The following is a 27,939-nucleotide window of genomic DNA, read 5'->3' as shown; positions in this document are numbered from 1 at the left end:
GATTTCCTTGGCTTCCTCATATTCCAAGTTTAGCCAGACCAATCTAAGAAAAACAGCTTGTTACATATGTGTTACAGTGAATTCTCTCTCACACACCCTTTTTAAAAAAACCATAGCAATGCCCAGTATTGCATGTTGTTGGGCTTTTTTTTTTTTTTTTTTTTTTTTTTTTACAGAATGAGGGCTCTGTCATTCGTAGCATTCTTCTGGAATGACACAAGAAATGCATTGCAAAAAAAGCTGGGCAGATTTACTAGTCAGCAGGACAGGTTATGCCACTGTTAAGCCATAGAAGAAAGGAAAAACCCCTGCTTAAGAGTTGGCTGTCAGACTGGACAGCTCAGTGGTTTAGGTCTCTGGCTGCTGAGCCAGAAGTTGGGAGTTCAGTTCCCCCCTGCGCCTCCAGAGAGAAGAGCCAGCCTGTGTAGCCTTGGGCAAGCTGCACAGCTCCAAGGCATCCCCATAAGAAGAGAATGGGAAACCACTCCTGTATCTAGAAAACGCTGGAAAGGGTCACCCTAAGACAAAATTGACTTGACGGCACATTCTTCTTCTTCAAAGTTGGTTAAAAGTTTTGAAAAATGTTCATGGCTGCTGATGAATCCCACAATGCATTAGCTGTGAAAACGTCCATCAGTGCCGGGTGTGGTGTTCTCCAGAGCTTTAGATGATATCCCCCTAGATTAATTTGGGGCAGAGGTTGTATATATATTTGAAATCACCAACCACAGCAGGTTGCGGTTGCTCCACACAGCATTGTTAGCGTGTGCTTGGCAAAGCAGGTAAGATTTGGAATTCAGTCTTGGAGGAGAGCCAGACCCTTTGGGCAGCTGGGTTCACAGGAAGCTTTTCTACTTCAGATCTCAAATGCATTTCATTTCCAAAGACCACAGAGGGACGGCGTGCCTTCTGCTAAACCAGCTGAAGAAAAGGGAAAACGCCTTGATGATATAAGTAGGAATATTTTGAGCAAAGCTTCAGTGCCCTACTTTGGGATCCTTTTTGTCTCTTATTAGTCACAATTTTTATTTCATGTTCAGTGCACTAGTTTTTCTTAGACACCAGCAAATCCTCCTTTATGTGTGATGGGGACATTCGGACAGTATTAAGAAGTGTTGGGCTTCTATTGTCAGCCTCTGTGGCTTCTCCATAAGCCTCGTTATCCTGGGCACAATCTTAGATAATGGGTGGACCTTATATTCTTTTTCTTAGAAGATGTAAGGATTTCTGAACTTTTCTTTTACCTTTTAAAGATATTTGTAGTCTATTTTTAGTACTTTGGGATCAAGCTTCTTCTTTTTTCAAATGGCCTGCACTTCTCGTGTTTTGCCACTGAATATACCCTTCTCCTAGTGACCTCCATTTATATTCTCTCTCCTGCATGCATTTTCTCCTTCTGTGCACATGTGTTTGAGATGGATAATGTCTCCACAAGAAAAGCTTGGCCTGTCTTCTCAGATAGAGCCATGGGACGTTCACAGAACCAGTCTGGAGAGCTGCACCATAAAAACTGCATGCAATAATTAGAAGTGTACATTGCTTGCCAGTGTCAACAGTCACACCCAAAGATTCCTCTTTCAAGCAGCTTAAAATCTAAAAGCCCACCCCTGATGTGGGAAGATTGAGGAAGTGCATGCATTTAGTTTAGCTACACACCTGTAGGCTTCATTTCAGTAAGGGCTGAAGGCTAAGGAGTTGTGTGAAAAGTTTCATGGAGCACTTGTGTTTTGAAAAGCAGCAGAATGAGAGCACGAGAGGATTTCTATGAAGGGCGATCCCTGGAGAGATGAGGTGGAGGCCCAGCATGGCTTTGTGTACAATGGCAATGAGTGTGTGTCAGATGGATGGAGATGGAAGAAAAGGTAGAGGTTTCAGGTGAGGAGCCAGCTGCTCCCAGTGTTGTTGGGAATGGTTTTGGTGATGGAAGGGTGAAGCTTGACTTATAATGATGAAAGTTTTGAGTGGAAGAGATTCTCAGTAGAATCTCAGTAGAATGTGACCTGGGTGCTTTCCGGAATGTGGAGTGAAAAGGAAGGGCTGCATTGTACTCAGACAATGTTTCATAATGGTTCTTAAGCCTTAGGGATGGGGTGTGAAAAAAAATAGAGGGACAAAGGATAGCAAGGATGGAGTTTTTGGATTTTCTGGGCCACAGGCACCCTTATTCTCCTTTCTGGGTGTTCCCCCAAAACACCCCCAATGGCGTAAAAACTGTGGCTAGAAGTAACAAGAAGCAACTTCCAAACCGTGACTCAGAAGCTGTTGTTCGCCCAGACTGCAGCTCCTCCTCACCCCTTTCCCACCAGCTGTGCTGGTTTGATGTTCCGGGAGTTGAAGCCTGAAATATCGAAAGAGTCCAAGATCTCATTCCCTGCTCTCAGTTCTGGCTTTGGAGTGGATTTGCAAGCCATATTGGTCAGAGGCAGAGGTCCTAGCAAGCAAGAACTAGAGCCCCTGAGAATCGGGTGAGAGCTCAAGGCCCATGGGCTGGCTTGGGGAGGGACCGACGTCTGAAGACGGATGCTCAAAAGGACTATGTTCCAGCTCGGTTAGTGAGGCACCGGTTTTAAAATCTGGTGGTGATACCAGCATTTTTCAAGTGAGAAAATTAGGCTTTCCATCTCCTAATAGCTGAGCCTTCAAAGACCATTGTCGGAGCCACAATCCTAGTTAATACCCTGCTTTGACAGGCTTTTCTTTATTTGATCAGCTTAAATATTGAAGCGTTAGAAATCTTTACCACTCTACCTTGAGGGGATGGGAGCAGGGAGAGAAAGAACGCCTTTGCATAAATAGAATAAGCGTATGGATCGTGTCGCTTTGTGCATGTGGGGGCAGGTGAAGGAAGTGAATAAAAGTTGCCCTTCCACATTTGGATGCTCTAACGGTGGCCTTCTTGCTTTGGCAGAGGGTGGATTTGATGATCTTTAGGGCCTGCAATTCTGTGTTGGTCTTTGGCTGAGTGTTGAAGCTTGGTCATGAATCATTTCCCCCAGTTCTGACTTCTTGTTTATTGTGAAAGCCCCCCATTCGGCTGGAATTGTTTACACACTCAAAAACAATTTCTGTCTGAAGCCTCCAGCCCAGTTTGGCATATCTTGGAATGGGTATAGTGGCTAAGAGACTGAAAGGCCAGGTAGCAAAGTCATTAAGTCTCAACATCTGCCATAAATTTAAAGGTTGGCATTTGCTAAGCTATTGTCTTCTGGTCTGGATGAATGGCAGTGGCATGCTATGAATCAGTCTTGGTTGTGAGCAAAAGTCCTTTTTGATTCCCTTCCTAAAACATGGATGAACAGAGAGACATTGAATGAAAGTCACCAGCGCTCTGCCCAACTGGGTCTTGACCTCCCCCAGCAACAGTAAGCTTCCTGATGCTCTCCTTGTACCTTGGGAGATGAGCCAAGAGGATCAGTGGTTGGAAGGCCAACTTCTAAGATGGCTTTCGGGAGGAGGAAACAGCTGGGGAAGGACCTGGCTAGAGTCAGGGCCAGCTTTTGCTTGGTTGCAGAAGCAAGGAAAACCCAGACGGCTGTTCTGTTGCCAGTCCTGGCAGTCCTACAGCGCTGTTTGGCTACCTTCCAGGGAGCGCCATCAATGAGAGAAGGAGATGAAGAAAAGGCACTTCTGTTCCCTTCTCCATGGGAGGAAGAGGCTGCATGTGGCATCCATCTGGCCCCCCTGTTTGAGGCTATGGGCTGTTCAAGATGGCCAAGACCCCTCGTAGTCTGGACTTAAGGAATGGTGAGGCTTAGGAGACAAGTTAAAATGCGGAAGCAGTCTCCGACATGCAGCTGCACAGGGGCCAACCGCAATACTGGCTCTCTTCATAGGTTTGTAGTTAAGAATGGCAATGAACATTGAAGCTCTTTCACATTCAGAAGTGCTGCTGTGCACATTTTAAGTAGCTCTCTTACGTGATCAGCCTGATGCTGGAGGAGTGAAACCGAGTCCACAAGGGCCTCCAGAGCAGTTCAGGGCAACACCTGCTGGTTTTCTTTTGTGAAAAAAGGAACGGCAGACAGAGGCAAGCACGTCAACAGCCAGCCTCTATAAGGGAGAGAGATCGATTTTGCTCTAAAGACGGTTACATCCAGTGTCCTGTTTTTGAGCAGCTGCAGGACAGACGCTCTAATTTTAGTATAATTGGCAGCGATGAGCAAGTGTTTCGCCCAGAAGTGCAACTGTCTGGTTGATCAGTAGTCATGGATGTTGAGGCGGGAGCACGGAAGCAGTCAGTGTCAACCTGTGCATCAACCTGATGTCAACGACGTGCCGATTGTTCTGAATGCCACAAGTAACAGCGATCTTTTTTGTATAATCTGGTACAGAGATATAAGAAGGAGTTTGTGTCGGGGGCAGCCTCCTGCTCCCCAGGCAGTTGGTGACTGTGATAGGGTTCCTTGTCAGAGTCTGACAGTTCCTTAGATTTGGCGGGAAACAACAAGAGAGGAGATAACAACAAACCCTTTGTTAATAGAACTCTTAGGCTTCTCAACAATAACCTCTGTAGGGTCAACAAGACCAACACCAACGGGAAAATCTGTCCTTAATAACGGCAAAGTCTCTTCATAACTTTCTTTCCTTAACGGGGAGCATGTCCGAATCGCTCCTGGTTGGTTGGCTTTCTCAGACAGCCATTCCTCACCGCACATATCATCCCGCAGCAGGGATGACGAGACCAGTCTCCCTCAGGTGGCTTCTCGTTCAGTTGGAAAGGTCCTGGCCAGATTACCTTCCTCCAGGGACCCAGTCCTCGAGGGTATACCAGTACGGTCCATTCTTTGGGTCCTAATCCTTCTATTGGCAATTTCACAGCACCCCTTTTTCTATCTGCTTCTTTATTCTCGCGATTTCCATTTCTTATTTCTCCTTCTGAAGTATCTTAAACACTTTTGGTCCTCCTTTTTCCTCCTCCCATCCATCTTCCAAAACTACCACCTTCCTTGTTTTCCCAGACTTCTCCCCTCCTCTTTTATTCTCCAGTTCACAGTGACGCCAACCAGATGCAGGATTCTTCCCTGAGAAGGAAGAGCACAGAATGACCTTTAGCTGGCCATAAAGATGTCAACTCACAGAAGCAGTCTTTCCCCTTCTCTCATCTTCAGGCATGTTTGGCCTTTCCTTGTTGAGACTAATGGATTGGTGGTAGTTAGCAACATAATAAGACTTCGAAAGCAGGTGGATTTTTGGGGCAATCTCATTTTATTTGGACGTATAGATTCATCTGCTACCCTAGATCAGGTAGCAATGGTTTCTTCTCTTTGTTCCCCAGTGTAAAAGACACAGGACTCTGTAGGGACCCTAATCTAAAACTTGCACACATCTTTCTTCATTTGAAAATGTCAAAAGGCATGAAAAGCGTTGGACTCTAACAGAGAGCTTGCTTTGATATCTCTGTTTGGTTAAACCACAAGAACAGAAGCGGTGCTTTTTTTTCCTCCTAAGTTTCCCTGATGCTTCTTTTAACACGTTTGTACCATCTCTTGATGTGACAGAACGCCAAGGAGTAAATGGGGAGGCCTGGTTATGAGGAAGATGATGGACATGAAACAGGGTTTTTTTCTCCCCCTTGAGCTCAGTGAGCTAAATTTAGGGTAGTTTTTGGAGATAAGAGAATACTTCATCTTCTAAGGAACAGAGAGCAAGAAAACGATCCAATTATCACTTGAGAGAGGCATTTTTTTTTCTAATCTTGGTTTATCAAAAACCCAATTTGTTCTGTGTATTTGGTCTGGATTCCTTTTAGCTTTTTTTCCTCCCCTCTGTTCTTAATTTGTCCAAGATTGCTTTTATGTTCCTGGGAGCTCCTCTATTTATACATGCAAAATTAGAACTCAATACTGCCTCGTGATTAGGTTTCACAAAAGTTATTAGCATGGCAACATTTTGCAAGAGCATAACTCATTTTATGTGACTTACGAAAGAGGGAAGGAGAGGGACCACCGTTTCTAAAGCGTCTCTCTTTATGTTGCTGGAGGAGGTTTTTATTAACCCCTGTCAAATAGTTGCTTTCTTTTTGGAGATAATCTATGCCCTGTATATGGATTCTGCAGCTGTATTTTTCAAATCTCAAAAAGTCCATTTTAGAATGCAAAACTTGAATCTTCATCTGCAATATTAGAGGTTCATTATTGAAGATTTACTGTCTTTCATTCTATCTTGCAAGTTGTAGAATTTAGAAATTTTGGTTAAATTCTTCTAGCTGCGCAGCAGAAGTACAGAGGTTTACAGAGCAGAATAGCTAGTTCCCAGGTTAGTCCACCCCTTTTTCTCATTAACTGGCACATAAAATCTCAGTAATTCACTTTGAGGCATTAGTAGGTGAAAGAATAAAAGTGTGTTTCATTACTTACGGTTGAACAGATCAAACAGCAACCTAACAGACATGGCTGCTTTCAGTAGTAGACTTCAACAGACTTACAGAGATGGAAAAACTGCTTACAGCAGAGAGACAGGGCTCACTTTTGAATTCAGAGGCAGGAAGGAATAATTGACAGATTGACAATCACCCCAGCCCTGAAAGGTCCCTCCCAGCCAAACCTACTGAAGGCAGCATGCAAGTTTGTTAAAACTCCATCACACATAACTCAGGACAGCCCATCCCCAGTATTATCTTTGCAATGAGCCTACAAGGTAGGTTAAACTCAGCCAAAGTGGGTTGCTGGCTGAAAGTCAGAAACTTCATTTCACACTTGAATAAGAATCTAAACCGAGGTGGTCTTGTTTTACTGATCTTTAACCGTCTTCCTCTTTGTAAGTCAAAAGGAAACTCTTGATGCAGTATGGAAGGCATAATCACGGCTTACTGTATTATTGATGCTTGATATTAATGTTGACATTGTAAAAGACTCCCACCGCAGTCTGCTTCCGTTGCCTATCCTCTGCGGAAACTTAAGGAGTCAGGGTTCACTGTCTTCCAGATTCAACATTGTCCCAAGGGAGCATATTGCAAGTTTGAATGGCGGGCACTAAGCAGGATGGTGGATGAACGCGACTAGCCGTACCTAAGGGCAGCCTGTTGTCTTAAATCCTCTGTAGCGTGAGATTGATGAAAATGAAGCAGAGATGCTCGGAGATGGTAAAAGCTGCTTGCTTGTGACAGATAAACATTCCAGTCCATAAATGCCTTCCAACGTTGATGATCAAGGTGAAAGGCATATATGAACTTGAACGGAATTGGCTGTTGGCTGATCCATTTTACATTAAAAACGGTTCCCTCTTTAATCTCGCCTTTGTGAAAAGCTGGGAGAGCACTCAGTGGAAGAAATGGCTTCTGGAGATGCCGCGGGGCCACTGCTGATCAAGATGCTGCTTTGTTGATTCTCACTCTTTTTACCTTCAAGCCCTACCTGCACTCAGCTGAACAAAGTTCAGGTGCCTATCCTTAAAATTTTCCATTTCAAGACCTGTGCAGTTTGCATGGAGATAGCCGTTTGCTTGTGCCATTCCTGTGTTAACAAATTATAGCCGCTTTGTCTGGATCCTGACCAGGATGTACCTTTTGAATATAGGGGACTTGTGGTTGCCTTCCCTGTGTTTAAAGAAGTGGATTTTGATCCACAAAAATTCACACTGAAGTCTTCAACATTTTCTTCCTCTCTTGCTTTTCTTCCTTTTTCCCCCCTCTTTAATTTTGCCAGCAACCCAAGGACCGAAAATGCACACTTCAAAAATGAACCCCATTTGTACTAATGAGCCTGGTTGTTTTGTGTTAATGCATGTATATATTTTTTAAAATGAGAGCCTATGGTGCGCTTTGCGCTCCCTCTCAATCTCCCATCTTCACCTGGTCTCGTGTTGATTCTGTAGAGCCGAGTGCTGCTCCCAGTGGTGTTTTGTTCCCAGGGAGACTTTATCAGTGACGGTGCCAGGCAGTTGTGGCTCCAGTCTACAATCTCATTGATTCCCATCCCTTCAGTTTTGGGTGTGGATTAGGCTCTTGTGTGAGCCAGCCAATAAAGGTTCTCTCTTTTTTTAGCTCCTACATGTGCATGCAGGGATTTCTCCCACCAAAGCAGCAGTGACAATTCTGAACACCCCTAAATTAGCACAGTTTAATTAGCGGCATAACTTGCACCAAATGATTCCTCTTTGTGCTTTGGTTTCTTCTCAGGCATGTCTCTGCCCGTGTATCCTGCACTAGAGGTCTCTAAAATAAATGTCAACAAATTAGAAATCCCGGTATTGCTCAAGACGGGAGCTGTGCCTCTTAAAGGGGGTACCTTACTGTGATCCAACTTCAGTGTCTATACACTCCAATTTTGGCCACTGGATTTTAACTCCTGGGTTGGAGGCGCTGAGAATGTTGTGGATCTTTCATTTCATTTCTCATCGGGGCCCAAACTGAGACCCGGTCTGGCCTCAAGCCCGTCCTCTGAAAGCGACAGCCCTTCTCTGTGACATCTGGCATGGTTTTCAGCCTCTGTGTTTTTCCTGTTCTGAGGCTCGGTTTGTGGCTGTAAGAAAGCTCGGGGAAACCTGCTGTCCTTGTTTTGGCCGCACTCTGCAACCCTGCTCAGCCCTGGAAGGCAGTCCTTGAGGACTTCTCTGATCCTGAATTGGGGCCATCCCTGGCCGAAAGTGGTTCTCCGGGGCTGTGTACTTGCACAGCACTGCTGCGAGGCTAGGCTGCATCTTTCCTAATAAGAGCAAGGACAGCGTCGCTCCAACACTCTCTGCCCTTTCAGTTTTGTCAACGTGACCCAAGGCTTCAGATGGATCATCAGCCCATTCCTCCCCCCACCCCCTGCCGAACATCCTGTCGGCATACACTTATTAATCACGGAAGTTGCCAGTGATCATAATACATGGTCATAATCTGGGTTTCCACTGGATTAACAAAAAGTCAGTGGGTCCAGTCATTTTTTGCTCGATTCTATCTGGTGAAAATTAGACATAATAAAAGAGCTGTGCGTTTTGTAAGGCTCAGAAGGGGGAAAGGCTTGTGATGTTTAGACAATGATGCCCGCAGGTGCCACCAGAGTTATGGAGTCCATCTACCGCACATTTGGTCACCCTCTCTTCCTGCTTGCCTTCCACTTTCTCCAGTCTTTTCCAGCCGGTCTGGTCTTCTCCTGAGGTGTCCCAAATAGTGAACACATGTCTGCTTCCAGATTTCCTTAGCATACAAAATTTTATAGTTTTTCACCAGGACTCCGTGTACACAACTCCATTTTTAAAATGGAGCAGTTGAAAAGTGGAGGCTGCCTCCTCCAGGGCCAACAGCCCACATCTCTTTAAAGTAATCCATATAGTGTGCTTTTCCTTTGTATGTGTATCGGTGCGCTTGCGTGCTTTGCCCTCCCCTTCCCGCCTTCCCTCAGATGGATGAAACCAGCCCCAATCATTACCTTTGATTTACCGAACCGATCAAGGCCGAATGATATACTTCTTCCCCCTTGTGTGCTTTTAATCTCCTTTACCTGTTTGTTTGGGGATGACTCATCATATTTATTTTGATTTAGCGCCTCAAAGGATCCGGATGGGTTGCTTGTATTGTGTTATGACAAGAATTCCCAGAGCCGGAAGCTGGCAATCTAATTTTAGATGGAGCTGCCTCATCTTTCTCTGAAGTAAATTTCCTTCTCCCTAGCAGCGTCTCACCCCTCCTGATCCTCCAATATTTCCCTCGTAGTTACAGATACCCACATATTCACACAGAGGTGTGTAGAGGCATTGATTTTCCATTGCATCGAATCTCAATTTAGTTCGGTTTTAATAGTCCATTTCCTTTTGAGTTTTAATTGTGTTCATCCTTTATTAGGACTGCAAAATACCCTGAGTTTTATCTTGGACAGGAAGGCGGGATATGCATCTAATGAATTATTTTTGTTAAAGTGCTGATCCTGGGCTTTAAAAGCCCTTCAGCAGTGTAAGCAAGGTTAATCTTACACAAGTTTGACTGCAGTTGCCAACAACTGCTAGGCAACATAGTCAGTGGTGATGAATAGGGGTGCACTCTGTTGTGTTTTTGGACAAACTGAAAACTGTAGAATGATTTTAGGCCCCTAGAGAAGGGCTGTTGGAATATTTACCTGCATCCGTGGCTTCCCTGGCCTTCCTGTTTTTGATAAGAAACGAAGCAAGCAAGCCTACCTCACTGCTTCCTTGGAGTCATAGCTCTTTGGGAGGTGCCGATTACAGAGCCTAATGGCCAATGAGACTACAACTCACCAGAAGCACCCATGGCAACTTTCTTTTTTTAAAAAAAAAATCAACAAAAGATTTGGTAAATCAAAGATAGTGATTGGGTCTGGTTTCATCCAAAGTGTGCTGCTTATATACTGCCCCATAGCACTCTCTGGCAAACTTAACCATTTAATTTTGCAGGCTACACACTGCCCCCCACGGCAACCTGGGTACTCAGTTTACCAGCCGTGGAAGGATGGAAGGCAGAGTGAACCTTAAGTTGGCTTCCTGGGATTGAATCCAGGTTGTGAGCAGAGTTTTGGCTGCAGTATTGCGGTTTAACCCCTGCACCACAAAGCTGGAGAAGCTGATAGTGCATGGAAAGAAAGCCAAAGCTCTTCTTAAGGGAAGAACAGCCTTCAGATCTTCAGGCCTGGTTCGTGGTCTGCAATTCCCAGTATTCATGGAGAATTCTGGGAATTGCAGTCCAGAGACATGAGGAAGTGCACGGCTTGTGATGAATGCTGGAACCGCAGTCCAACTATGTTTGGAAGGCAGCATTTTGCTGCTCCTAGTCAGTGCAAACCCTTCCTCCACACCCACCTCGGCAGTCTGGAACAACAGGCATTTTGCTTGTGAATTTTGTGCTTGTAAATCTCGGGTTGCAAGGGAGATAAAAGTATCGCCCAAAGCAGCTTAGCACCACACACCCACCCCGATTTAAAAATCCTCAAGCCCAGCGCCAGGGGCAGGCGCTGTACCTAAACTCAATAATGATTTGTTTATTTGGTCCTCAGATTTTATAGCTGACTTGTTCCTGAAGTGGATTACACCTAAAAGGGGAAAAATAAAGGAGCCATAAAAAGGAAAGGCAGTGGCCATAAAATAATGTAATGGATGGAGGAGCTGGGAAGAGTTGGCGGCAAGAGGGCATCACAGTCATAAAAAGTGTGCCTTCCAGGGCGGGGGGGGGGGAGAGAGGGGGGCTGAGGGCTTTTGATAGACTTTTATCAGAGGGCGAATTTTTCTTGGTGACCGATTCTGAAGCTGGGGACCCCGGTATGAGGGAAGTCAAAAATTTGGCCGTCCTGCTTCCTCCAACATCTGAACCTTGTAAGGATAAAGTTCTTTTCCATCCTGAATAGATGATTTGTGAGTTCTGATGAGTGCTTCCACCATCCACACTGGCCATATTCAACAGGATACAGTTATTTTCGGCGTGCAGACCACACTGATGCATGCCATATATTTGTTAAAGACAAAGAGCCTTGGGGGGGGGGGAAGGTGACGATCTTAATTCAGCTCTAACATGATTCAGACTTGTACTTCTAAGAGTGAAGCACTCTGAATCAAACTCATATTTCTAAGAAGGAAGCACTCAAAGCCAGGCCTGGATGGATGAATTTGTCAATTACAGTTTGTTTGTTTTGCTTTACATTCTCATTTTTTTCAATTTTCTTTGTTGGAATTTGTAAATTAAAATTCGTAAGAAAAATAAATTTGACCCTAATTTCCTAATAGCATGTTCAAGAGAAAAAGAAAGTGAGAGAAATGCAGGAAAAACCCATTCCTCACTCTTCCACTTCCTATGAAGCTATCTCAGTTTTGTTTAGTACTTTCACACAGGTTCATGCGTTTGTTTTAATGTTGTAATTTGCTGGCTGGGATCCTGTTGTGCCTCACACAATGCAAAGGGAATTGTGTTCCTGCCCGACCCAGATCCATGTTCAAGCAGGACCTTTTTGGTCCAGTTGTAGGTCTGCTACTTAGGAGGACTGGCCTGAAACAATCCCTGGATGGACAGACTGACCACCTTAAGGGAGATCACTCCTGTTAAAGGGACCCTCTCCAGTGCAATCAGATGCACACCTTTCTTGCCCTGTGACCTTACCCTGAATTTACCAAAAAACATCACATCCTGTATCCAAGAATATCAGGAGCAAACACAGCAAACCCTTTCTCAAATCACACTTTGGAAATTCTTTGAACAGCCGAAGAAGAACCCGAGTCCTCTGTGCTATAGTTAGCCGGGGTAATTAAAAATACATTTGGCTGCACCTTCATGAAAACTGTGAAATGCATTCCAATTATCCCTTGACGGCAGGAATTCCGAGTCTGAAGCCTTGCTATTCTCGATGCTTTACAAGAGCTTTCATGGGAGGGATCTCAAGCCAACTTTCCGTCAAGGAGAGACAAGGAGGCGTATGGTAATAGTTGTGTCACTGCGATCTGGGCTCATCTTGGTGTTTTCCATAAAGGAGCAGCTCTTGATGTGTGTGTCCTCGCATGGCTGCACACACCCTCCTTCGCAAGCTCATCTCTTGGTTCCAAGTGTCACACACGGAGCTGATAAGAGAGACCTGGAGGCGTGTTTCCTCTTGGTAGCATCCCTGTCTGATGTAGGGCAAGCGGGTTCAACATGGCCCATCTGTGCACACAAGGCAGCACATGGCACACTTTTTTAAAAATGCAATGCATTGCTCTTGAGCTGAGCTTGATTTGGGGCTCTAAAAGGGGGGGCTTTCACTCAGATGGGGCATCAGCCCCCAACCCCAAAAATATTCACAGTTTACTACATCTCTTGCATGCATTGCATTCCAGGTTTTCAGACAAAGCATGTGTAGTATGGAAAAATGTATTCAATATTATGGCTTTGATGTTTTAAAAACCCAAGGATTGGGTGTCATCCCCCCCCCCCAATTTATCAATGCTTTGATTTGTTTTTAGTCACTGTATTACAAATGAGAAATAAAAAAAGTGTGGAAGGCCGGGTTCAAAGGAGCGCAAGACTTCTGTCTTTGCCAGAAGAGGTGTGGGTTGAAAAAGGTATGGAAACATGGTCCTATGGGTGATGAGAGAGAAGAATCCAGAGTAGAGATGGGCAAGAATCAGGAAAATGGTAATTCGTTTTGATTTGTGATTCGTTGAGGTCGATGAATCATGAATTACAAATTTTTGATTTTTTTCTCCTGATGAATCAGCAAATCAATTTTGTCAATTCATTTTTTTATTTTAAAACCCTATAAAATGGTGTGTCAAGCTAGAGACACCAAATTCGTAGGGAAGCTTCCCTTGGCTCTCCCCTACAAGCTCTGCTAGTTTGGTGAAGTTTGGGTTTTCGATATCCGAGTTATACATCCACAAAGGAAGAATTGTAGAGATTCAGGGGAAGCTTCCCTGCAATTTCAGTGTCTCTGGCTGCCTGGAGGGGGGGAGTGCTTTATAGCCAAACCAATAGGTGAATCAAAAACTGCTAAAATTTGTTGATTCGTTTTCATCGGGGCATTGATTTGTATGAACACGAATCGACAAATTAGCAATTTTTGACTGAATTTGGGGATTCATTTTTTAATCCTTGCCTGTCTCTAATCCAGAGTAATTTGGGAAGATCTGATGTATGTTAAACCTTCACTTTTCCTTCCATGTTTCCTTTAGCAGCAATGGGTGCAGAAGGCTTTGCATTGCTGAATGCAGACTCCATTCCGACAGCTATGGTTGGCTTGTCTGCCATAGATTCAGAGGCCATAAGCACCCCACATGCTCTTAAGGAGCCCTGTTAGAACTGGAGGTCACCTACACTTGATGCGAAATGGGTTGTTTATCTATGACCCTCTCTGTGCTCTTCAGGTATTAAAAATGAAAGAAAAGGGGAGTGGAGATGAGAATTCCAGAAATAGACGTGATTGTCATCATTATTTCTTTTCTTCTTCCTGCTTCCTGTAGAAATCTGAGCTAGCATGTTGCACGGGTGCCATGGAAGCAAACACAACCTGCACTGCTGACAACCAGTGCAGTCCAGGTAGGCTGTCCGACAGTTCTTGACCCGTTCCGAAACGTGGGTGGTGGGAATCTAGCCGGGTTCATCTCCTTGTGCCTCTTTACATGACATGATCTGGCAGGTTTTTCTGATTCTGAATGGCTTGACAACAGAAGCAGTCCCGCCCTCGCTGAGTTGGGCTGGTGGTGGTGGTGGTGGAATGAATGACATGACTGATGGCTGGGAAGACCAATGGCGTGAAGGCTTAACTTCTGAGCTTCATTGTGATCCAGGGAGGAGGAGGAGGAGGAGGAGGAGGATCCTGGCTTGAACCCTGTTCCGAGGCACCCTGTTTCTTCACTCTCAGCATCATGAGCTCATTTTTCGCCTGGCTCAAAGGCGCAGACCCTGAAATCCTAGCACAGGGGTGGGTATCTTCTGGAGCATCTGACGCCAACTTCCTGACTGCCACAGCCAATAATGCACAAAACAGACCAAAACAAGACATCCGAAGTTGCGGGGAAAGCGCACGTATTTTTATGTGACCTGTTTCGGTGGGAGGCTCCACTTCCCAATTTTTGCAAGGCAAAACTTGGTTATACGGAGGCGAGTGGGATCATTTGGAAAATGTGTAACGTTGCTTCTCGGTGTGAATTTGTGCAAAGGGGTGTATTCCATGGGATAGGATCCTTTTGGCTCAAAAAGGGTGGGAGGATGTTCAAAAGTGGCAGATCGGTGAAGTTGGTCCAAAAAAAATGAGGAAGCCTAATAAGTGGCTTCCCTTCTCCTCACCCGAGCTTTTTGGTTATCTTAAAATTAATGTATTTTTTTCCCAGTCAAAGTGATCTGACAGAAGCTGGGAGGGACGAGATGTCAATGAGCTCAGCATTTTAACCTTTCAAAAGATATGAAAAATTAATCTTTGGCCATTCTGGGTGCCGGGAAAAGAGCTTTCTTTTCCACGCATATTTGCCCGTGCACACACATACATATATTTGACTACTGCCAAGAACCAACCCAGTAGGCTGGTTTTTATGTTGAGATTAAATGTCAGATGTGATTTATCATTAGGGGCATCTAATGCGCCGTTCCCAGCCAAGAAAACGGAAACAGGGGCACTCTGTTTCTCCATCAGCCGCGCGCATCGTCATGTGCTTTGTGGAATAATTGGACCCTGTCTTTGGCTCAAGGCTGCTGAGAGGCAGCCCCCCCCCCATACACACACACTTTTTGTTCAGTGGGTAGGCGTATCTCTGTGTGTGTGTGTGTGTGTGCTAACAGGCCAGCAGCTTTGGCTCTTGAAATTGAAGCCGTAAGTTTGCATGGCCAACCCGCTTCGTTCGCTTGTACGGAGAGACGGAACACAAAACATCAATTCAAATGTCTTTCATCCAGAGGGGAGATCCGTGGTGGCTTTTCAATGGCCACCAGACTATAGCTCCCATCAGCTCTCCTTGTTCGTTGTGCCGGCTGCAGCTTGCGGAGATGGTTGTCCAGAGACATCTGCAGGGCTGGAAGTTGAGCATCTTCATTTGAGACTCCTGTTAGAACATTTACAAAGTAATCAGAAATATGGCAGCTTCTTGCCCTAAGGAACTTTATGGTGTGGATTCAGAGGCACAGGGCCATAATTGCTGCTGTGCTGGATTCAGAGGTCCATTTGGCACAGTATTTAGGCATGGGATTTCTGGAATTCTTTGGAACTGCAAATTCTGCATTCTGCCATGGGAACACCTACAGATGCCTAAGCTGGAAGACTTTGTGTCCTAGCTAGGCCTAGCGCCAACAGAGGTGGTTGGGGCGTGTGTCTCCTCAGACAGCAAAGGAGACCTTTCCCATACTGAGTAGTTGGCTGAAGTACGTTGAGATATGTTGAGTGCACACCTACTGTTTCTAAAGAGACGTGGATTGTTCTGCACCTACCTGAGTGCCTCTTGGATCTTGTCCGCCCAAAAGACATTTCCACTCTGCCGCTCTGGATTCCTTTAAGTCTAATTCAGATGCAGTGAAAGGACCAGAGGAGCCTTAAGAAAAGGGAGCCTTTGGGGGTGGTTCAAAGAAACTGAGCAAAGGGGGCCTCACCCCGTCTTTGATGGTGCGTGAAAGGGTAACCTTGGCACGCTTCCTGCCCTTCTCAGCTCAACCGTCTTTTCCTCCTCCACTCGTGCAGGCTGCTACAGGCGGTGGAATGAGGATGGCAGCAGCACCTGCATTAAATGTGAGAACGAAACGGTCCCGGCCGCACCAGTTTACAATCTGACGGACTGCCGCAACCGTAAGTCAGTCAAGTGGGGGATGGTTCTGTAAGGCTCGTCTCTTCCCGATTCCCAAAGACTCATCTCCAGTGACTCAATCATCTGTGATTAATTAACCTTTAATATAATTAATCTTAGAACTGCATAACTAAAAGGGACCCTATGGATCATCTAGTCCAGCCCCTGTTGGGGAGGCACCATGGGGAATCGAACTCCCAACCTCTGGCTCAGCAGCCTGATGTTTAAAACCACTGTGATGGTCTCTTCCTTCCATTCTTGCTTTTTCCTAGTCATTCAGCTGTAGAATAATTTCAGGCCCTTAACTCAAGGGTAGAGTATCCACTTGGCGTACATTTAATATCTAGGGCTACCAAGGTAAGAACTGGAAGTCTGTACTTCCTGAAACTTTGAGGAGCCTCTACCAGGAAGTATGAACAGTCCCCATCTCACCCAGTTCTGAGGCCGCCCCTTGGACTCCTTACCATCTTGCTGTCCATGTTATTCAAAAATGAACACTGGGGAAGATTAATGATGGGGAAGAACTTTGTTTCCTTTGTTTGTTTACAAGAGTCTGCCAAAGTTTGCATATTTCTTGAAATACCAGATGGAAAGAACTTGGGCTGTTTAAATTCATGAAAAACTCATATTAAAAATATAATGGTCTTAAAGGTGCCACAAGGTTTTGATATTTTTTTTAATTTTAATTTTATGTGTGTTTTTTTTTCCTTTGGTTTTGCCTGATAACGTTTAACGAAAGTTAAACTGAAATGAGTAGACCATGCAGGCTCAGGGGCTTGAGTGCTAGTTCTTAAATAACTAGAGTAGCAATTTGCTAGAATGAATGAATAAATAAATAAATAAATAAATACATGGCTAGATTTGAACCCATATGCATTCTGGTAGTGCTAAATAAGCCAGTGCTCCAGATTGTTTAGAATCCCCATTGATGTACCTCAGGTCCATCCCATCAGAATAATCTCCAGCAATCCACACACTTCTGCACTATCTCCCTCCCGTGCCCACCCCCACGTTCAGTGGAGATCATAATACTGGTCTACCTGGTCTGCTCGTTGGAAGGGTTGCTTCTTTTCTGATGTCCTTCTTTGCAAATATTTGTCCAATATTTCGGTCCGACGATTGGAAAGCAGCCAATGAAGCGAAATGCTCCGAATCGTCTAAAATGTTGGGCAGGTTTTGAAGGAGTTGCATCCCCATTGCCAAGAAGAGGGAGGCATATTAAGATGGAGTGCACCTCGTTAATATGATTTATACCAAAATGTGGCTTTTGTGGTGTGCAGCAGGGGCGTTTTCACCCGGCTCCCACTGCGTGAAAGCTAAAATGGAACAAGGGTATAGGAGAAATGAGTAACTGGAAGATGATGCTATCTTAGGACTAGTTTAAATGAACTTAAGGCTTCCTAACCATATTCTTTTCTCTATCTTTTCCTTCATTGTGCCTCTGCAAAAGCTGGCTCCCTTCCGGATGTTGCCAGAGGAATGAATTCCCAAACAAACCTCACTACCATAAGCCCAGTTACTATTGGTGTAGGTGAGTAATACAGAAAAAGACCTTATTTTAATGGGCTTGGCTCACTCTGCTCCTGTTGTGGTTTCCAATAACCCTTCAGCTACATACCGCTGAGCACTCTAAAATAAGTCACAAGATTTCTGCCATTTTACTCAAGAGTAAGGCTGAGGCAAAGCACCAATGATAATTTGAAATGACAGCAGTAGGAGCAAGAGAACAATAATTTCATTCTTTCTCTTCTGTTTCGGCAGGAGGGCCAGAAGTGGCCGCTTCGCTCATTTTTGGGACATTTGTGATCAGCCTCTTCCTCATACTGTGTGTCGCCTCCTTCTTCTACCTCAAACGTGCCAATAAGCTTCCAGATCTCTTCTACAGGAGAAGCAAAGGTATATTATTGCCTTATGTTTCTAAGGCATTTGAGTTTAAAATCTATCGTTTCAGACCCAAGTTTTGCTGTTTCAGAGAGATCTGTGCTCATATTCACAGACAGTCCATAGAGGTGTTTTAGGTAGTTTCATCTCCCTGTAATTAGGTTTTCCTAATTACATTGCCACCAATTGTGGAAGCAATAATAAGTGGTCATGGCTCATAGTACCTCTCTCCTTTTCACCTTAATTCTTAACCTAAGCTTTTTTAAAAGCCATCTATATCCCAGAAGTGAAAACAATTACACTTTTAAACTACTCTCCCAGAAAATTTAAAAGTATATATAGTAGTTTAAAGGTAAGGTAGTTTAAAAGTATATATATTTAAAAGCATATCTGGATATCCTAGGAGCTATTGATCCATCATTTTTATTTTATTATATTTTCTCTCTCTTTCATCCAAAACTCAGATTTGAGGTACACCACAAGAGGTTTAGCTGAAAACATAACAGATAAAACCACCAGGAGTGATCAGATTAAAACACAGTTACACAGATGACAGTGTAGTGACAAGTGAATTAAAAGCAGGATAAAATCCTCTCAATGCAAAACTACAGGATCTCTATGTTAAAAGCAACCCGTAAGTTAACTGGGGCTTAGCTGAGTAAGACCTGCCTGCAGGAAAAAGATTATTAGGGAGGGGGACAGTTTAGGTTCCTGTGGAATGGAGTTCCACAGCCCCACCAAACATACCTGTGAAAGTGGTGAGGCTAGAAAAAGGCTGATCTCAAAGCCGACGCAATCTCATGTGGAGGAATCTGTCTCTCTCTTATTTTTATCCTGCCCATCTGATCGAGGGCCACTATCTTAAGAATAGTGGTCTTGAGATATGAGTGAGCCCCCGGGAGTCAAACAAATGACGAAATATTTTGTTGTTTGTGCGCCGAGAACCTGAGGGAAAAAGGGTACCTTCTTAGATCATCTTGAAACGACTACCCAGGACAGAGCAGGTTTTTTAAAAATGTGCATGAATGGCAGAGGGCAGTTTATATCCATTAACACTCTTTTTCCCCCTTGTCTTTCCCCCCACTCTTTTAGGGTCTGTGGTACAGTCTGCTGAATCAGTAAGTAATCAATGCAGACTTCAGATCGCATTGCTTAACTGAAGTAGGGGAAGGGTAGAAATTTTGTACGCCTCATTTTGGCGTACAGAATTACAAAACTCTCAGACTTCCTCGTATGCTTGATAAAAGATGATTCTTAAAAATGAATGAAAGAGACGTGTTTGCCCATGAGGCAGGAGCATTCGGAGGTTTAACATGGCTCTGAATTTTTGTACATAGCACTTTGCTTGCAGGGCCGAATTAGTGTTGCCACCTATTTTTCCTATTAAGCCCTCCGTGTTTTAACAGCTATACGGCAGGTGGATATAATATCGTTCTTTCCATACTGCAAGTTAGCTATGCCTGTTGAATTTGGCCCGGGGAGATGGTTGAGAGCTTTTGTGTTTTATTTTTCATAAGAACATGCCAAAGGCTCTTCATGAACTCAATGGAAAAGACCATGAGATGTTTATCTCTAAATAGGAGTGTTGTGAATCTGAATTGCTATTGCAGAATTCAGGTTTTTTATTAGAAGAAAAAAAAAGTTTCATGCAACCTGAATGATGCCAGTAGAAAAAAAAGGCTCAGTTCTCTTGTGTGAGTCATGTCAGAGCTATGTTTTGGATTTAGAAAACTTTTCAAACTTGACGGGGTTTTGTGTTTTAATGAAGCAAACGCCCTGAATATGGGGGATCGGATTTCCCTGGGGTAGTTCAAGTCACTCCCAGAAATGGTGATGAATGTTGAATATGAATGTTGAAATCAAGAAACACGGATAAGACAAAGCCTTCTTTCTGTCTTTCTAGGCATCCATGTTATCACCACCTTCCTCAGGTAATGATTTCTTTTTCTGTCTTGCACTGAGTCCTGGCATGAAACTCTTTATTGTGCTGGGGGGAAAACGTTATCAAGCACTTTAGAGACTAACCGTTTTCTTTAACATGAGCTTCGGACGCTGAAGTGGTAAATTGCACTTTACCTTATGCTGAGCAAAACGTCCTTCTGTGATTTTGGGGAATACCCCAAAACACAAAAGGAAGCCTTTAGTCCTTGAACGTGTCATCATCATCGTCATCATCACCACCTTAGAACTATAAAGCTGATCATCAAGTTCAGCCCCTGCCATGGGAGCACAGTGGGGAGCTGAGATCCCAACCTCTGGCTCGGCAGCCAGAAACCAAAAGCCACTGAGCTCTCCAGCAATCATTCCCATTGCATGCACCACCCCATCCGATGGGACATTAGCCAATAGGTGTAACATTAGGGCTAATGTTGCCTTTTCCATTTGCAGTCCGGAAACCCCGCTACGTCCGACGGGAGCGATCGCTCATGACCTCCAGCGCCAGCACGACTCTCTCTGCCGAGACCCAAGTCAGCAACGTGTAGTGGCGACCATGGGCTGCCGCCAAGGATTTGTAAATAACCGGCACGGCCAACAAACACATGCACTCCGTCGCCAGGAAAATGGCAGAAGTCGTTGGCTGAAAAGGGTGCAGAGGTGGGAGGAGAGAGGGACTGGCTTGCCAGCCGCTTCCTACCAAGGCGCATGAAACAAAGACAGGAGTCTGGCTGGAGGAGAGAGCCTAGCTCCTCTTGAGCAGGAGGCTGCGGGTCTGTGTTTTCGGTTTGGATTGTAGCCCTCTGCTCCAAGACTTTGCCCCCCTTGAGACTTTCTCAAGTTTAGCGTGTAATGTTGGGTTTTGTCCCCTCCCTTCTGCACCACCGTCAGCTCTGGCTGTTGTAGCCAGGAAGATCCGCTCCTGGGTCTCTTGAGGACGCAGGCTGCCTTGCAGCCTTCCTGCAAGTCCAGTATGAACACAAAAGTGCCATGGTTTTTATTGTGGGTTTTTATTTCAATTCAGGTGGGAAGCATTTAGCATTTTCTGCAGGATTTTTACTGCTTGTCTTCGTGTCCTTCTCAGACTGGAGGCTGCACCTTCCTGACCCCCTGCTGCTCCCTCCTTCCTTGGCCTTTTAGGTGGTTTTGAATGAGGCCTTATGCTCTTGGCAGGGGTTGCCATCGCTGAGACAACTACCGTGTCCGTTTCCTTTTCCTTCCCTCGCTGTCTGTCTGCATTTCACGAAAGGGAGCAGCCAAGTTCGTCCTTGGTGACGCAAGGCTTAATGTCCTCAAATTAGACAGATTGAGTCCCCCCCCCCCCGACTTCCACATTGTTCCACTCATTTTTGGGGCAGGCGCTCACAAGAGAGGCCAAGAGCTAAGCAACCGGTTCTGAGCAAAAAGATGCACCGTACTGGCTAGGAACTTTGGAGTTCCCAGAAACGGGAGGTTGGATGTGTAGAAAATATGACCAACATTGCACAGGTTGGTCTGTGCTGCCCAACCTCCCCTTGCTCTTATTTACGATTCTCAAAATAGATCTGCTATACACTTTTTAGACAAGGCCTCGTGCCTCCTTTTTTAGCACGTGGTGTTGTTGGAAGATTTAGACACAAAAGACTTCTCTTGTGTGTGTTCCGAAAAATCTCCCCCATCTGGCCTCTGTCCAGCACAGATTTCACAACCCTGTTTGCCTTTGTCTGAACTGTTGTTTCCATCGGTCCCCAAGAGGATACAGAACATGGAGAATTGAATGCACATATTTTTGTTTGCTTGTGTTCTTTCTCTAGATGGGAGGATCTCTATTTTTAAATAACATGTAATTCTGGATTGTTTCAAAACCCCTCCTTGATCTAGGGCCGTCTTCATCCTCACGTCTCTCTTTTAAGATTATGTTCCAAAATGGCTTCTATCCATGTGGGGCTTGCGAGAGAGGAGCTTTGGGGTGAAGGCAGTTCTGCAGGCACTCCGGTGGAACACCCCACATTTTCCTTCACCACCAGAGTGCATCCACATGGCCCAGTTATGGTAGTTCAACTGGTCTGGTTCCATCTTAAGAAATGCTGGCTTTATAGTTTCCTTGATTTATATGGCTCTCCCCTGTTCTGAAAAGAAGATGCATTTCTTTTTGCTGGACATGAGTGCTGAATTTATTTAGATTTTTCTGTTCTCCATCTCATTTGGCTGCTTAAGTTTCCGCACAAGCGGAAGTACGGCTGGGAAAAGACCAGTGGGGGTCCTTCCAACATTTCATGTGTTCTCTCCCCCCCCCTCCCCCCGGGTTGTCCAGGATACTATGCAATTTCTATGAAATTTCCTTAGAAACAAAAGCCAATACGTTCTCTGTGTGTGCAGTTGTGGCTTAATTTAGAGAGGGAGCTTCCCAGAATTTAGTTGAGTTTAGCATAAGCTCCCGCTTGTCTTGTCCATTGCCCTGCCTTGACCCAGAGCACACACCTACAGCTGCGAACAAATGGTGAAGATGTGTGTGTTTTGCTGTGTACCTCAAAAGGAAAGTTGTGCTGTTTTTATTTTTTTAGTTGATGTATAATTGCACTGTTCAAAGCAGGGCAAATTGTTATTTATTCTCAGTGTAGTATGATGGGGGATTTGCATCTCCGATTTTGACTGGATCACACTGGAGAGCTACAGCTGCTCAATTTTTAAAAAACTTCTGTGCACTGTTGTGCAAAAAAAGCAAAATGTGTTTGTGTAAACCTTATTTTTCAACTCCCTTTTCTTCACTTTGTGGCACCTCCCCTTCACTGGCTTTAATAAAAGCACACCAGATCCCCTGTTCATTGTGTTTACTTTTCATAACTGATTGATTTGATGCATGCACAAATTTGCAGCTAATTCTGAGCGAATAATGTAGGGTTGTTAAGAGTTCTTCCCGGTGAGCCTCTTTGCTGCCAAGAAAATTTTGCAATCCTCTAAAGCAAGAAGAAGAAAAAAACAGTCCCCTAGTAGAGCTTCTCTTCTGAGGCTAATTAGCATGTGTGTTTTCTACGAAATGGAAGTCGCACAAAGCTGAATAGAAAACTTTTGAGCAAGGGAAAGAACTTCACCACTTTTCTTCCAAGAGCTTGTTGATTCCGTTGGCAAAAAATAAATTTTTGAAAGCCCAGTTCTTCACTAGAACATCCCTTCTGGAGCCTTTGTTTGCTAGCTTTGGGGCATGATTAAAAAATTAAAAGCTCCTGACCAACCAAGGAAACTTGGACCTTGGAAATGAACCGAAAGGCCCCTTAGTGGTGAGCTCTGTCCCCCCGGAACAAAACAAGGTAAGAAAAAAAGCATGTTGTGTAAAAGGGACAAAAAGACACTGAATGGCTCCCTTTTCTGCCACTGTTTCATCACTGAAAGTACCAAAGCATGCCTTACCTCACATGGATGGCAGGAAGAATGCTGAGATTGGCATGCATTTAGATATACTTTGGGGAGCAAATGCGGTATAGATTAGCCTTCAATCAAGCAGCTACTCGTCTGTTAAGCAAAAACTGCATGCTTAAGAAGGGACTTGCCGAAACAGTAGGGTGACAGGGTTCCTTCTTTCCTCCTCAAAATTTCTCGCTGCCAGAACTTGACAAGTACATTAATCCATTCATTAAAATTTTCTGCAGCAATTTTAAATGTTGTGCTTCTAACTGGTAAATGCCGGCTACATCTTTTTGAGTGGCAGTTCGGTTTCTTGATCACTTCTGGAAATTTTATTTCATGGGTCTAATTAATCATCTGAGAAATCTATATGTGGGACAGGAAGCAACAGTAAGAACTGGATATGGAACAACTGATTGGTTCAAAATTGGGAAAGGAGTACGACAAGGCTGTATATTGTCTCCCTGCTTATTTAACTTATATGAAGAATGCATCATGCGAAAGGCTGGACTGGAGGAATCCCAAGCCGGAATCAAGATTGCCATAAGAAACATCAACAACCTCAGATATGCAGACAATACCACTCTGATGGCAGAAAATGAGGAGGAATTAAGGAACCTTGTAATGAGGGTGAAAGAGGAGAGTGCAAAAAAATGGTCTAAAGCTCGACATCAAAAAAACTAAGATCATGGCCACTGGTCCCATCACCTCCAGGCAAATAGAAGGGGAAGAGATGGAGACAGTGACAGATTTTACTTTCTTGGACTCCATGATCACTGCAGATGGTGACAGCAGCCACGAAATTAAAAGACGCCTGCTTCTTGGGAGGAAAGCGATGACAAACCTAGGCAGTGTCTTAAAAAGCAGAGACTGCACCTTGCCGACAAAGGTCCACATAATCAAAGCAATGTATGGAAGTGAGAGCTGGACCATAAGGTGGACTGCCAAATAATTGATGCTTTTGAATTGTGGTGCTCGAGGAGACTCTTGAGAGTCCCCTGGACTGCAAGGAGAACAAACCTATGCGTTCTGAAGGAAATCAACCCTGAGTGCTCACTGGAAGGACAGATCCTGAGGCTGAAGCTCCAATACTTTGGCCATCTCACGAGAAGAGAAGAATCCTTGGAAAAGACCCTGATGTTGGGAAAGTGTGAAGGCAAGAGGACACGACTTAAATGACTAAACAACAAAAAATTAATCATTCCATGAGGGGTAACAAGGACTCCAGTAAGAGAACCGGGTTGTAGCCTCTGGAGTACAATCTGTCCTCTAGGGGGAGCCAACTCCCTGCTTTTTGCCTCCTTGGAAATGTCTGGATGCCATTCACTCCCAGCACAATTACTGGGAGTCGTGCTTTCTGTTATGGACTCCCTGGGAGAAAATGAAGCATCTGTCAGAATAATTCTTTCTAGTTTCTGAATACAACGATCACAGAAGTGTAGGGAAAGTTGAATGATCTAAGGGAAGGGGGGGCTTGACACAACCAGGCTTAACGGAATAAGACAATTGTGAAATAAAAGCAACAATTCTTTAGATTTATTATTATTTTTTATCTGCCAAAGGTAGCAGGAGCAGTAAAGGGGAGTTGAAAATACCAGGTTGTCTCTTCTCTTTTTGTGCTATTGTGGGAATCTCACTTTTCCCCCTGCAGTAAGGTCTAGCTCACTGTACAAATGAGCCCAAAACTGCGAAAAATGCACTAAACATTGTCGAAGCGGGAAATGATGGTACGGCATACAAAGGGAGGTGAAATGAAGAATAAAATGTGAAGCGGGAGGAGAAAGACCCTGCAGGCAAATTTGTCATTTAACCAGTATCCAACTGACCTTCCGGAAAATGACAAGCACAAAATCCCAACCATAAACGTCTGCCTTTAAAGCACAACAAACAAAAAACAAGGGATCAAGCGGGGCAGAATAATGCACAGGCAATGGGGGCCCCATCCGGCATACCTCTATCTATTCTGCATACCTAAAAGAAGTTGTCTCGATTCCAAGCCACAAAACAAAAACCAGCTGCGACACGGGCTGGCAGAAAATTCACACTGCCTCCAAAGCGAACATGACGGGTGACATTGCTTTAAAACAATAAGTTGTAAAAGCGGTGCTCTCCATGCCTGCACAAGCGCCAGAAGGCTGGTGCCCAATTACAGCGGTCTTCAGAAACATCTCCTGCCAGCTGGGTGACACTTGGCAAAAGTAAAGCAAGACGTGGGGAGGGTGGGGGAGATGACAGTGCATGAATCAAACAATTAGGTGGAGTTGCACTGCTTTGCGGTGAGAGCGCTCCCTGGCCTTTGCTACGCCACTTTGGAAACAACTGAGATGGCTATGGTCAGAAAGCAAAAGCGGAGGGACTACTTTTTAGGGGGGGGGAAACAGCACTGAGATCATCATTGCTTAGCGACGACCCTTCCCAAGTGTTGGGATATTGTGAAATTTAGGCCATGAAGGCAACTCCATGAGGCCATAGACCGTCACAACCAAGCCATGCCTCAGCAACACATTATCCCTCCCCTTGTAAAAATGGGTAGAGGACTTGTGGTGACCTCCACTTCATGGAGGTCACCACATTTAGGGACCACATTTTAGCTCGCCAACGTCCTGTGCCTTTTTTGGAGGTGGCTTTCCTGTAAACCCTGGACTGAAACCCAGCGGACAATGTCAAAGCTGTCAGCCTCTACTCAGAGGGGTGAATGGCCTTGAGAATATACTGTATTTTTCTGTGTATAAGACTATACTTTTGTCTAAAATCTTTAGACTAAAAATTGAGGAAGTAAGCTGAGGAGAGAACAAAAACAAGTGGAGGGGAAAGCAGGGATCAAAGCGATCATGCAGCATTTTAATCCCTTTCCCCCCACCCTTGCTAAGCCCCACTTAGATTTCTTAAATTTGGATTAGAAAAGTGTGGGAGGGTCTTATACACGGAAAAATACGGTATATCAACACCAATGCCACCATCTTTCCTCTGAGAAGCTCAAATCCTTGGCATTCTTTTTCCTGTACGGAGAAACTCAGGTCTGTGTATTCACGCACTAGTTGGCGGCATCATGAGCTCAAAACATCTCTTCCAGGAACAGGTTGCCTTCAAGCTTCGCCATTTAATCACTGAGTTTTTATTTCAGCGAGGAAGGTTTCCTGGTGCCTACGAGCTGATCTTTAGCATTTCCTCTTCATCCTAGTGTTCGGGGTCAAGACTCTTGAGGGGGAATTAATGGTGTGTAAAGCGGAAAACCTTGCCATCGTTGACTTGGGGGTGGGTGGGAGTTGATGGGTTGGCTGATAATTCGCTGCTCACGCATGGCTCGGTAAGTTGGAGTTATCCTGCCGGTATTACGGTTTTTCAGAAAAATCTATTCCATGTCCATGTTCAAATGCACACATTTGGGTGGAATTTTTTGAAAAAGTTTCAGATCAATACAGAGATGGAGCAGAAGAGACGGATAAGTAAGCTGTTGTAAAAACAGACAGGAAAGGGATTCATTCCCTCTGCCTCCAAGTTTTTAGAGGTTGTTTTTAGAGGAAAGAATCGGGCAAACTGCTGGATAGCTCTGTGGTTTAGGGTTCTGGCTGCGGAGCCAGAGGCTGAGAGTTCGAATCCCCCCACAGGGCCTCCTTGACAGGGACTGGACTTGATCAGCCACAGGGACTCTTCCAGATCTGCAATTCTACGATGATAATGATGATGATTACTGAAAGGATATTCATTCTGTGCTGGTTTCCCTGCATCTCTTCAAGGCAGGAGAGGGAATTGCACTGTCTGTGGGCCATTTATGGCCTACCTCACCCAGAATAAAATGGATGTATCAAAAGAGGAGAAATAACACTTCCCAGAAGCATCTGTGGACTTTGATTTCTCCCCTAAAAGGAAAAGTACAAGGTGACAAGGTGGTTTCAGATATTTTTCAAACAGGAAGGGAACTATAAAAAAATGTAAAAAGACTACCTTTGCTCAAAATGTACATGGAATTATTGTTTAACTTGAAAGAGAAGAAATTTGCAATTGTGTTGTCATTTTTCCTGCTATATAATGGGCATTGCTTGATAAAGACTTCGCTTCCTCTCATTCTGATCTTGGATTCTGTCATGTGTCATTCAGGTGCCACACACTCTATTTTGCAACTTTAAGGTTCACAGGATGGTGAGACTCTTTCCAAATGGAATGTGCTCCTAGTTGAGGCAGAGTCAAATTGGAAAAAGGGATTAAAACTGAGGACTAGTGGCATGGAAATAGTTTTATACTTAATACATCACCCAGTTGAAACTTCCTTGGAGAAAATGTCGTATTTGTATTGTATAATAGATTCTTGTATGCTTTTCATTATTAACTTTTATTATCTTGCATTGCATGATGAATTGATAACAGATTTTCTCAAAATCTTTATACTGACATGGTAACTCGCCTGCCGTTCCCGATTTAGGATACTTCATTTTCTGTTTTCTTTTGTCTTGACAATTGGTATTCCAGAAGGATTAGTTAAACTAATCCATTTCTCCTTGAGATGCTGGATTTCTGAATGCAGGGATTTCCTTTGGTGGTGGACTTGGGAGCATTCAGAGATGTAGTTTGCCATGGTGCCGC

The 27,939-nt window shown here is 44.4% G+C and overlaps 1 protein-coding gene and 1 long non-coding RNA gene across 6 annotated transcripts in view; one reads left to right on the top strand and one right to left on the bottom strand.

Moving 5' to 3' along the window:
* Window positions 1-22,779, top strand: part of C7H1orf159 (chromosome 7 C1orf159 homolog) — a 26,456-nt gene extending 3,677 nt beyond the window's left edge. For 3 of the 4 annotated variants that reach the window (XM_078379250.1, XM_020782284.3, XM_020782286.3), the window contains 7 exons: window positions 13,855-13,930; window positions 16,059-16,163; window positions 17,612-17,692; window positions 17,923-18,057; window positions 19,135-19,160; window positions 19,946-19,973; window positions 20,431-22,779. In XM_078379250.1, coding sequence (XP_078235376.1) covers window positions 13,855-13,930; window positions 16,059-16,163; window positions 17,612-17,692; window positions 17,923-18,057; window positions 19,135-19,160; window positions 19,946-19,973; window positions 20,431-20,525 — 546 coding nt within the window. In that variant the 3' untranslated portion in view covers window positions 20,526-22,779. Of the gene's footprint in view, window positions 1-13,618; window positions 13,759-13,854; window positions 13,931-16,058; window positions 16,164-17,611; window positions 17,693-17,922; window positions 18,058-19,134; window positions 19,161-19,945; window positions 19,974-20,430 lie in introns of those variants that run through there. The other variant, XM_020782283.3, reaches the window with a different exon arrangement.
* LOC140701630 (uncharacterized) overlaps window positions 242-27,939 on the bottom strand; it is a 42,610-nt gene continuing 14,912 nt past the window's right edge. For both annotated transcript variants that reach the window (XR_013538059.1, XR_013538058.1), the window contains 3 exons: window positions 18,790-27,939; window positions 15,971-17,477; window positions 242-15,429 (listed from right to left, as the gene is read on the bottom strand). This is a non-coding gene — a long non-coding RNA (uncharacterized LOC140701630). The remainder of the gene's footprint in view (window positions 15,430-15,970; window positions 17,478-18,789) is intronic.

The sequence above is a fragment of the Pogona vitticeps genome, chromosome 7 (genome assembly GCF_051106095.1).
Source record: "Pogona vitticeps strain Pit_001003342236 chromosome 7, PviZW2.1, whole genome shotgun sequence".
NCBI classification, from domain to species: domain Eukaryota; kingdom Metazoa; phylum Chordata; class Lepidosauria; order Squamata; family Agamidae; genus Pogona; species Pogona vitticeps.
The sequence above is the reverse complement of the archived record's forward strand: the minus strand, read 5'-3'. Positions and strand labels throughout refer to the sequence as shown.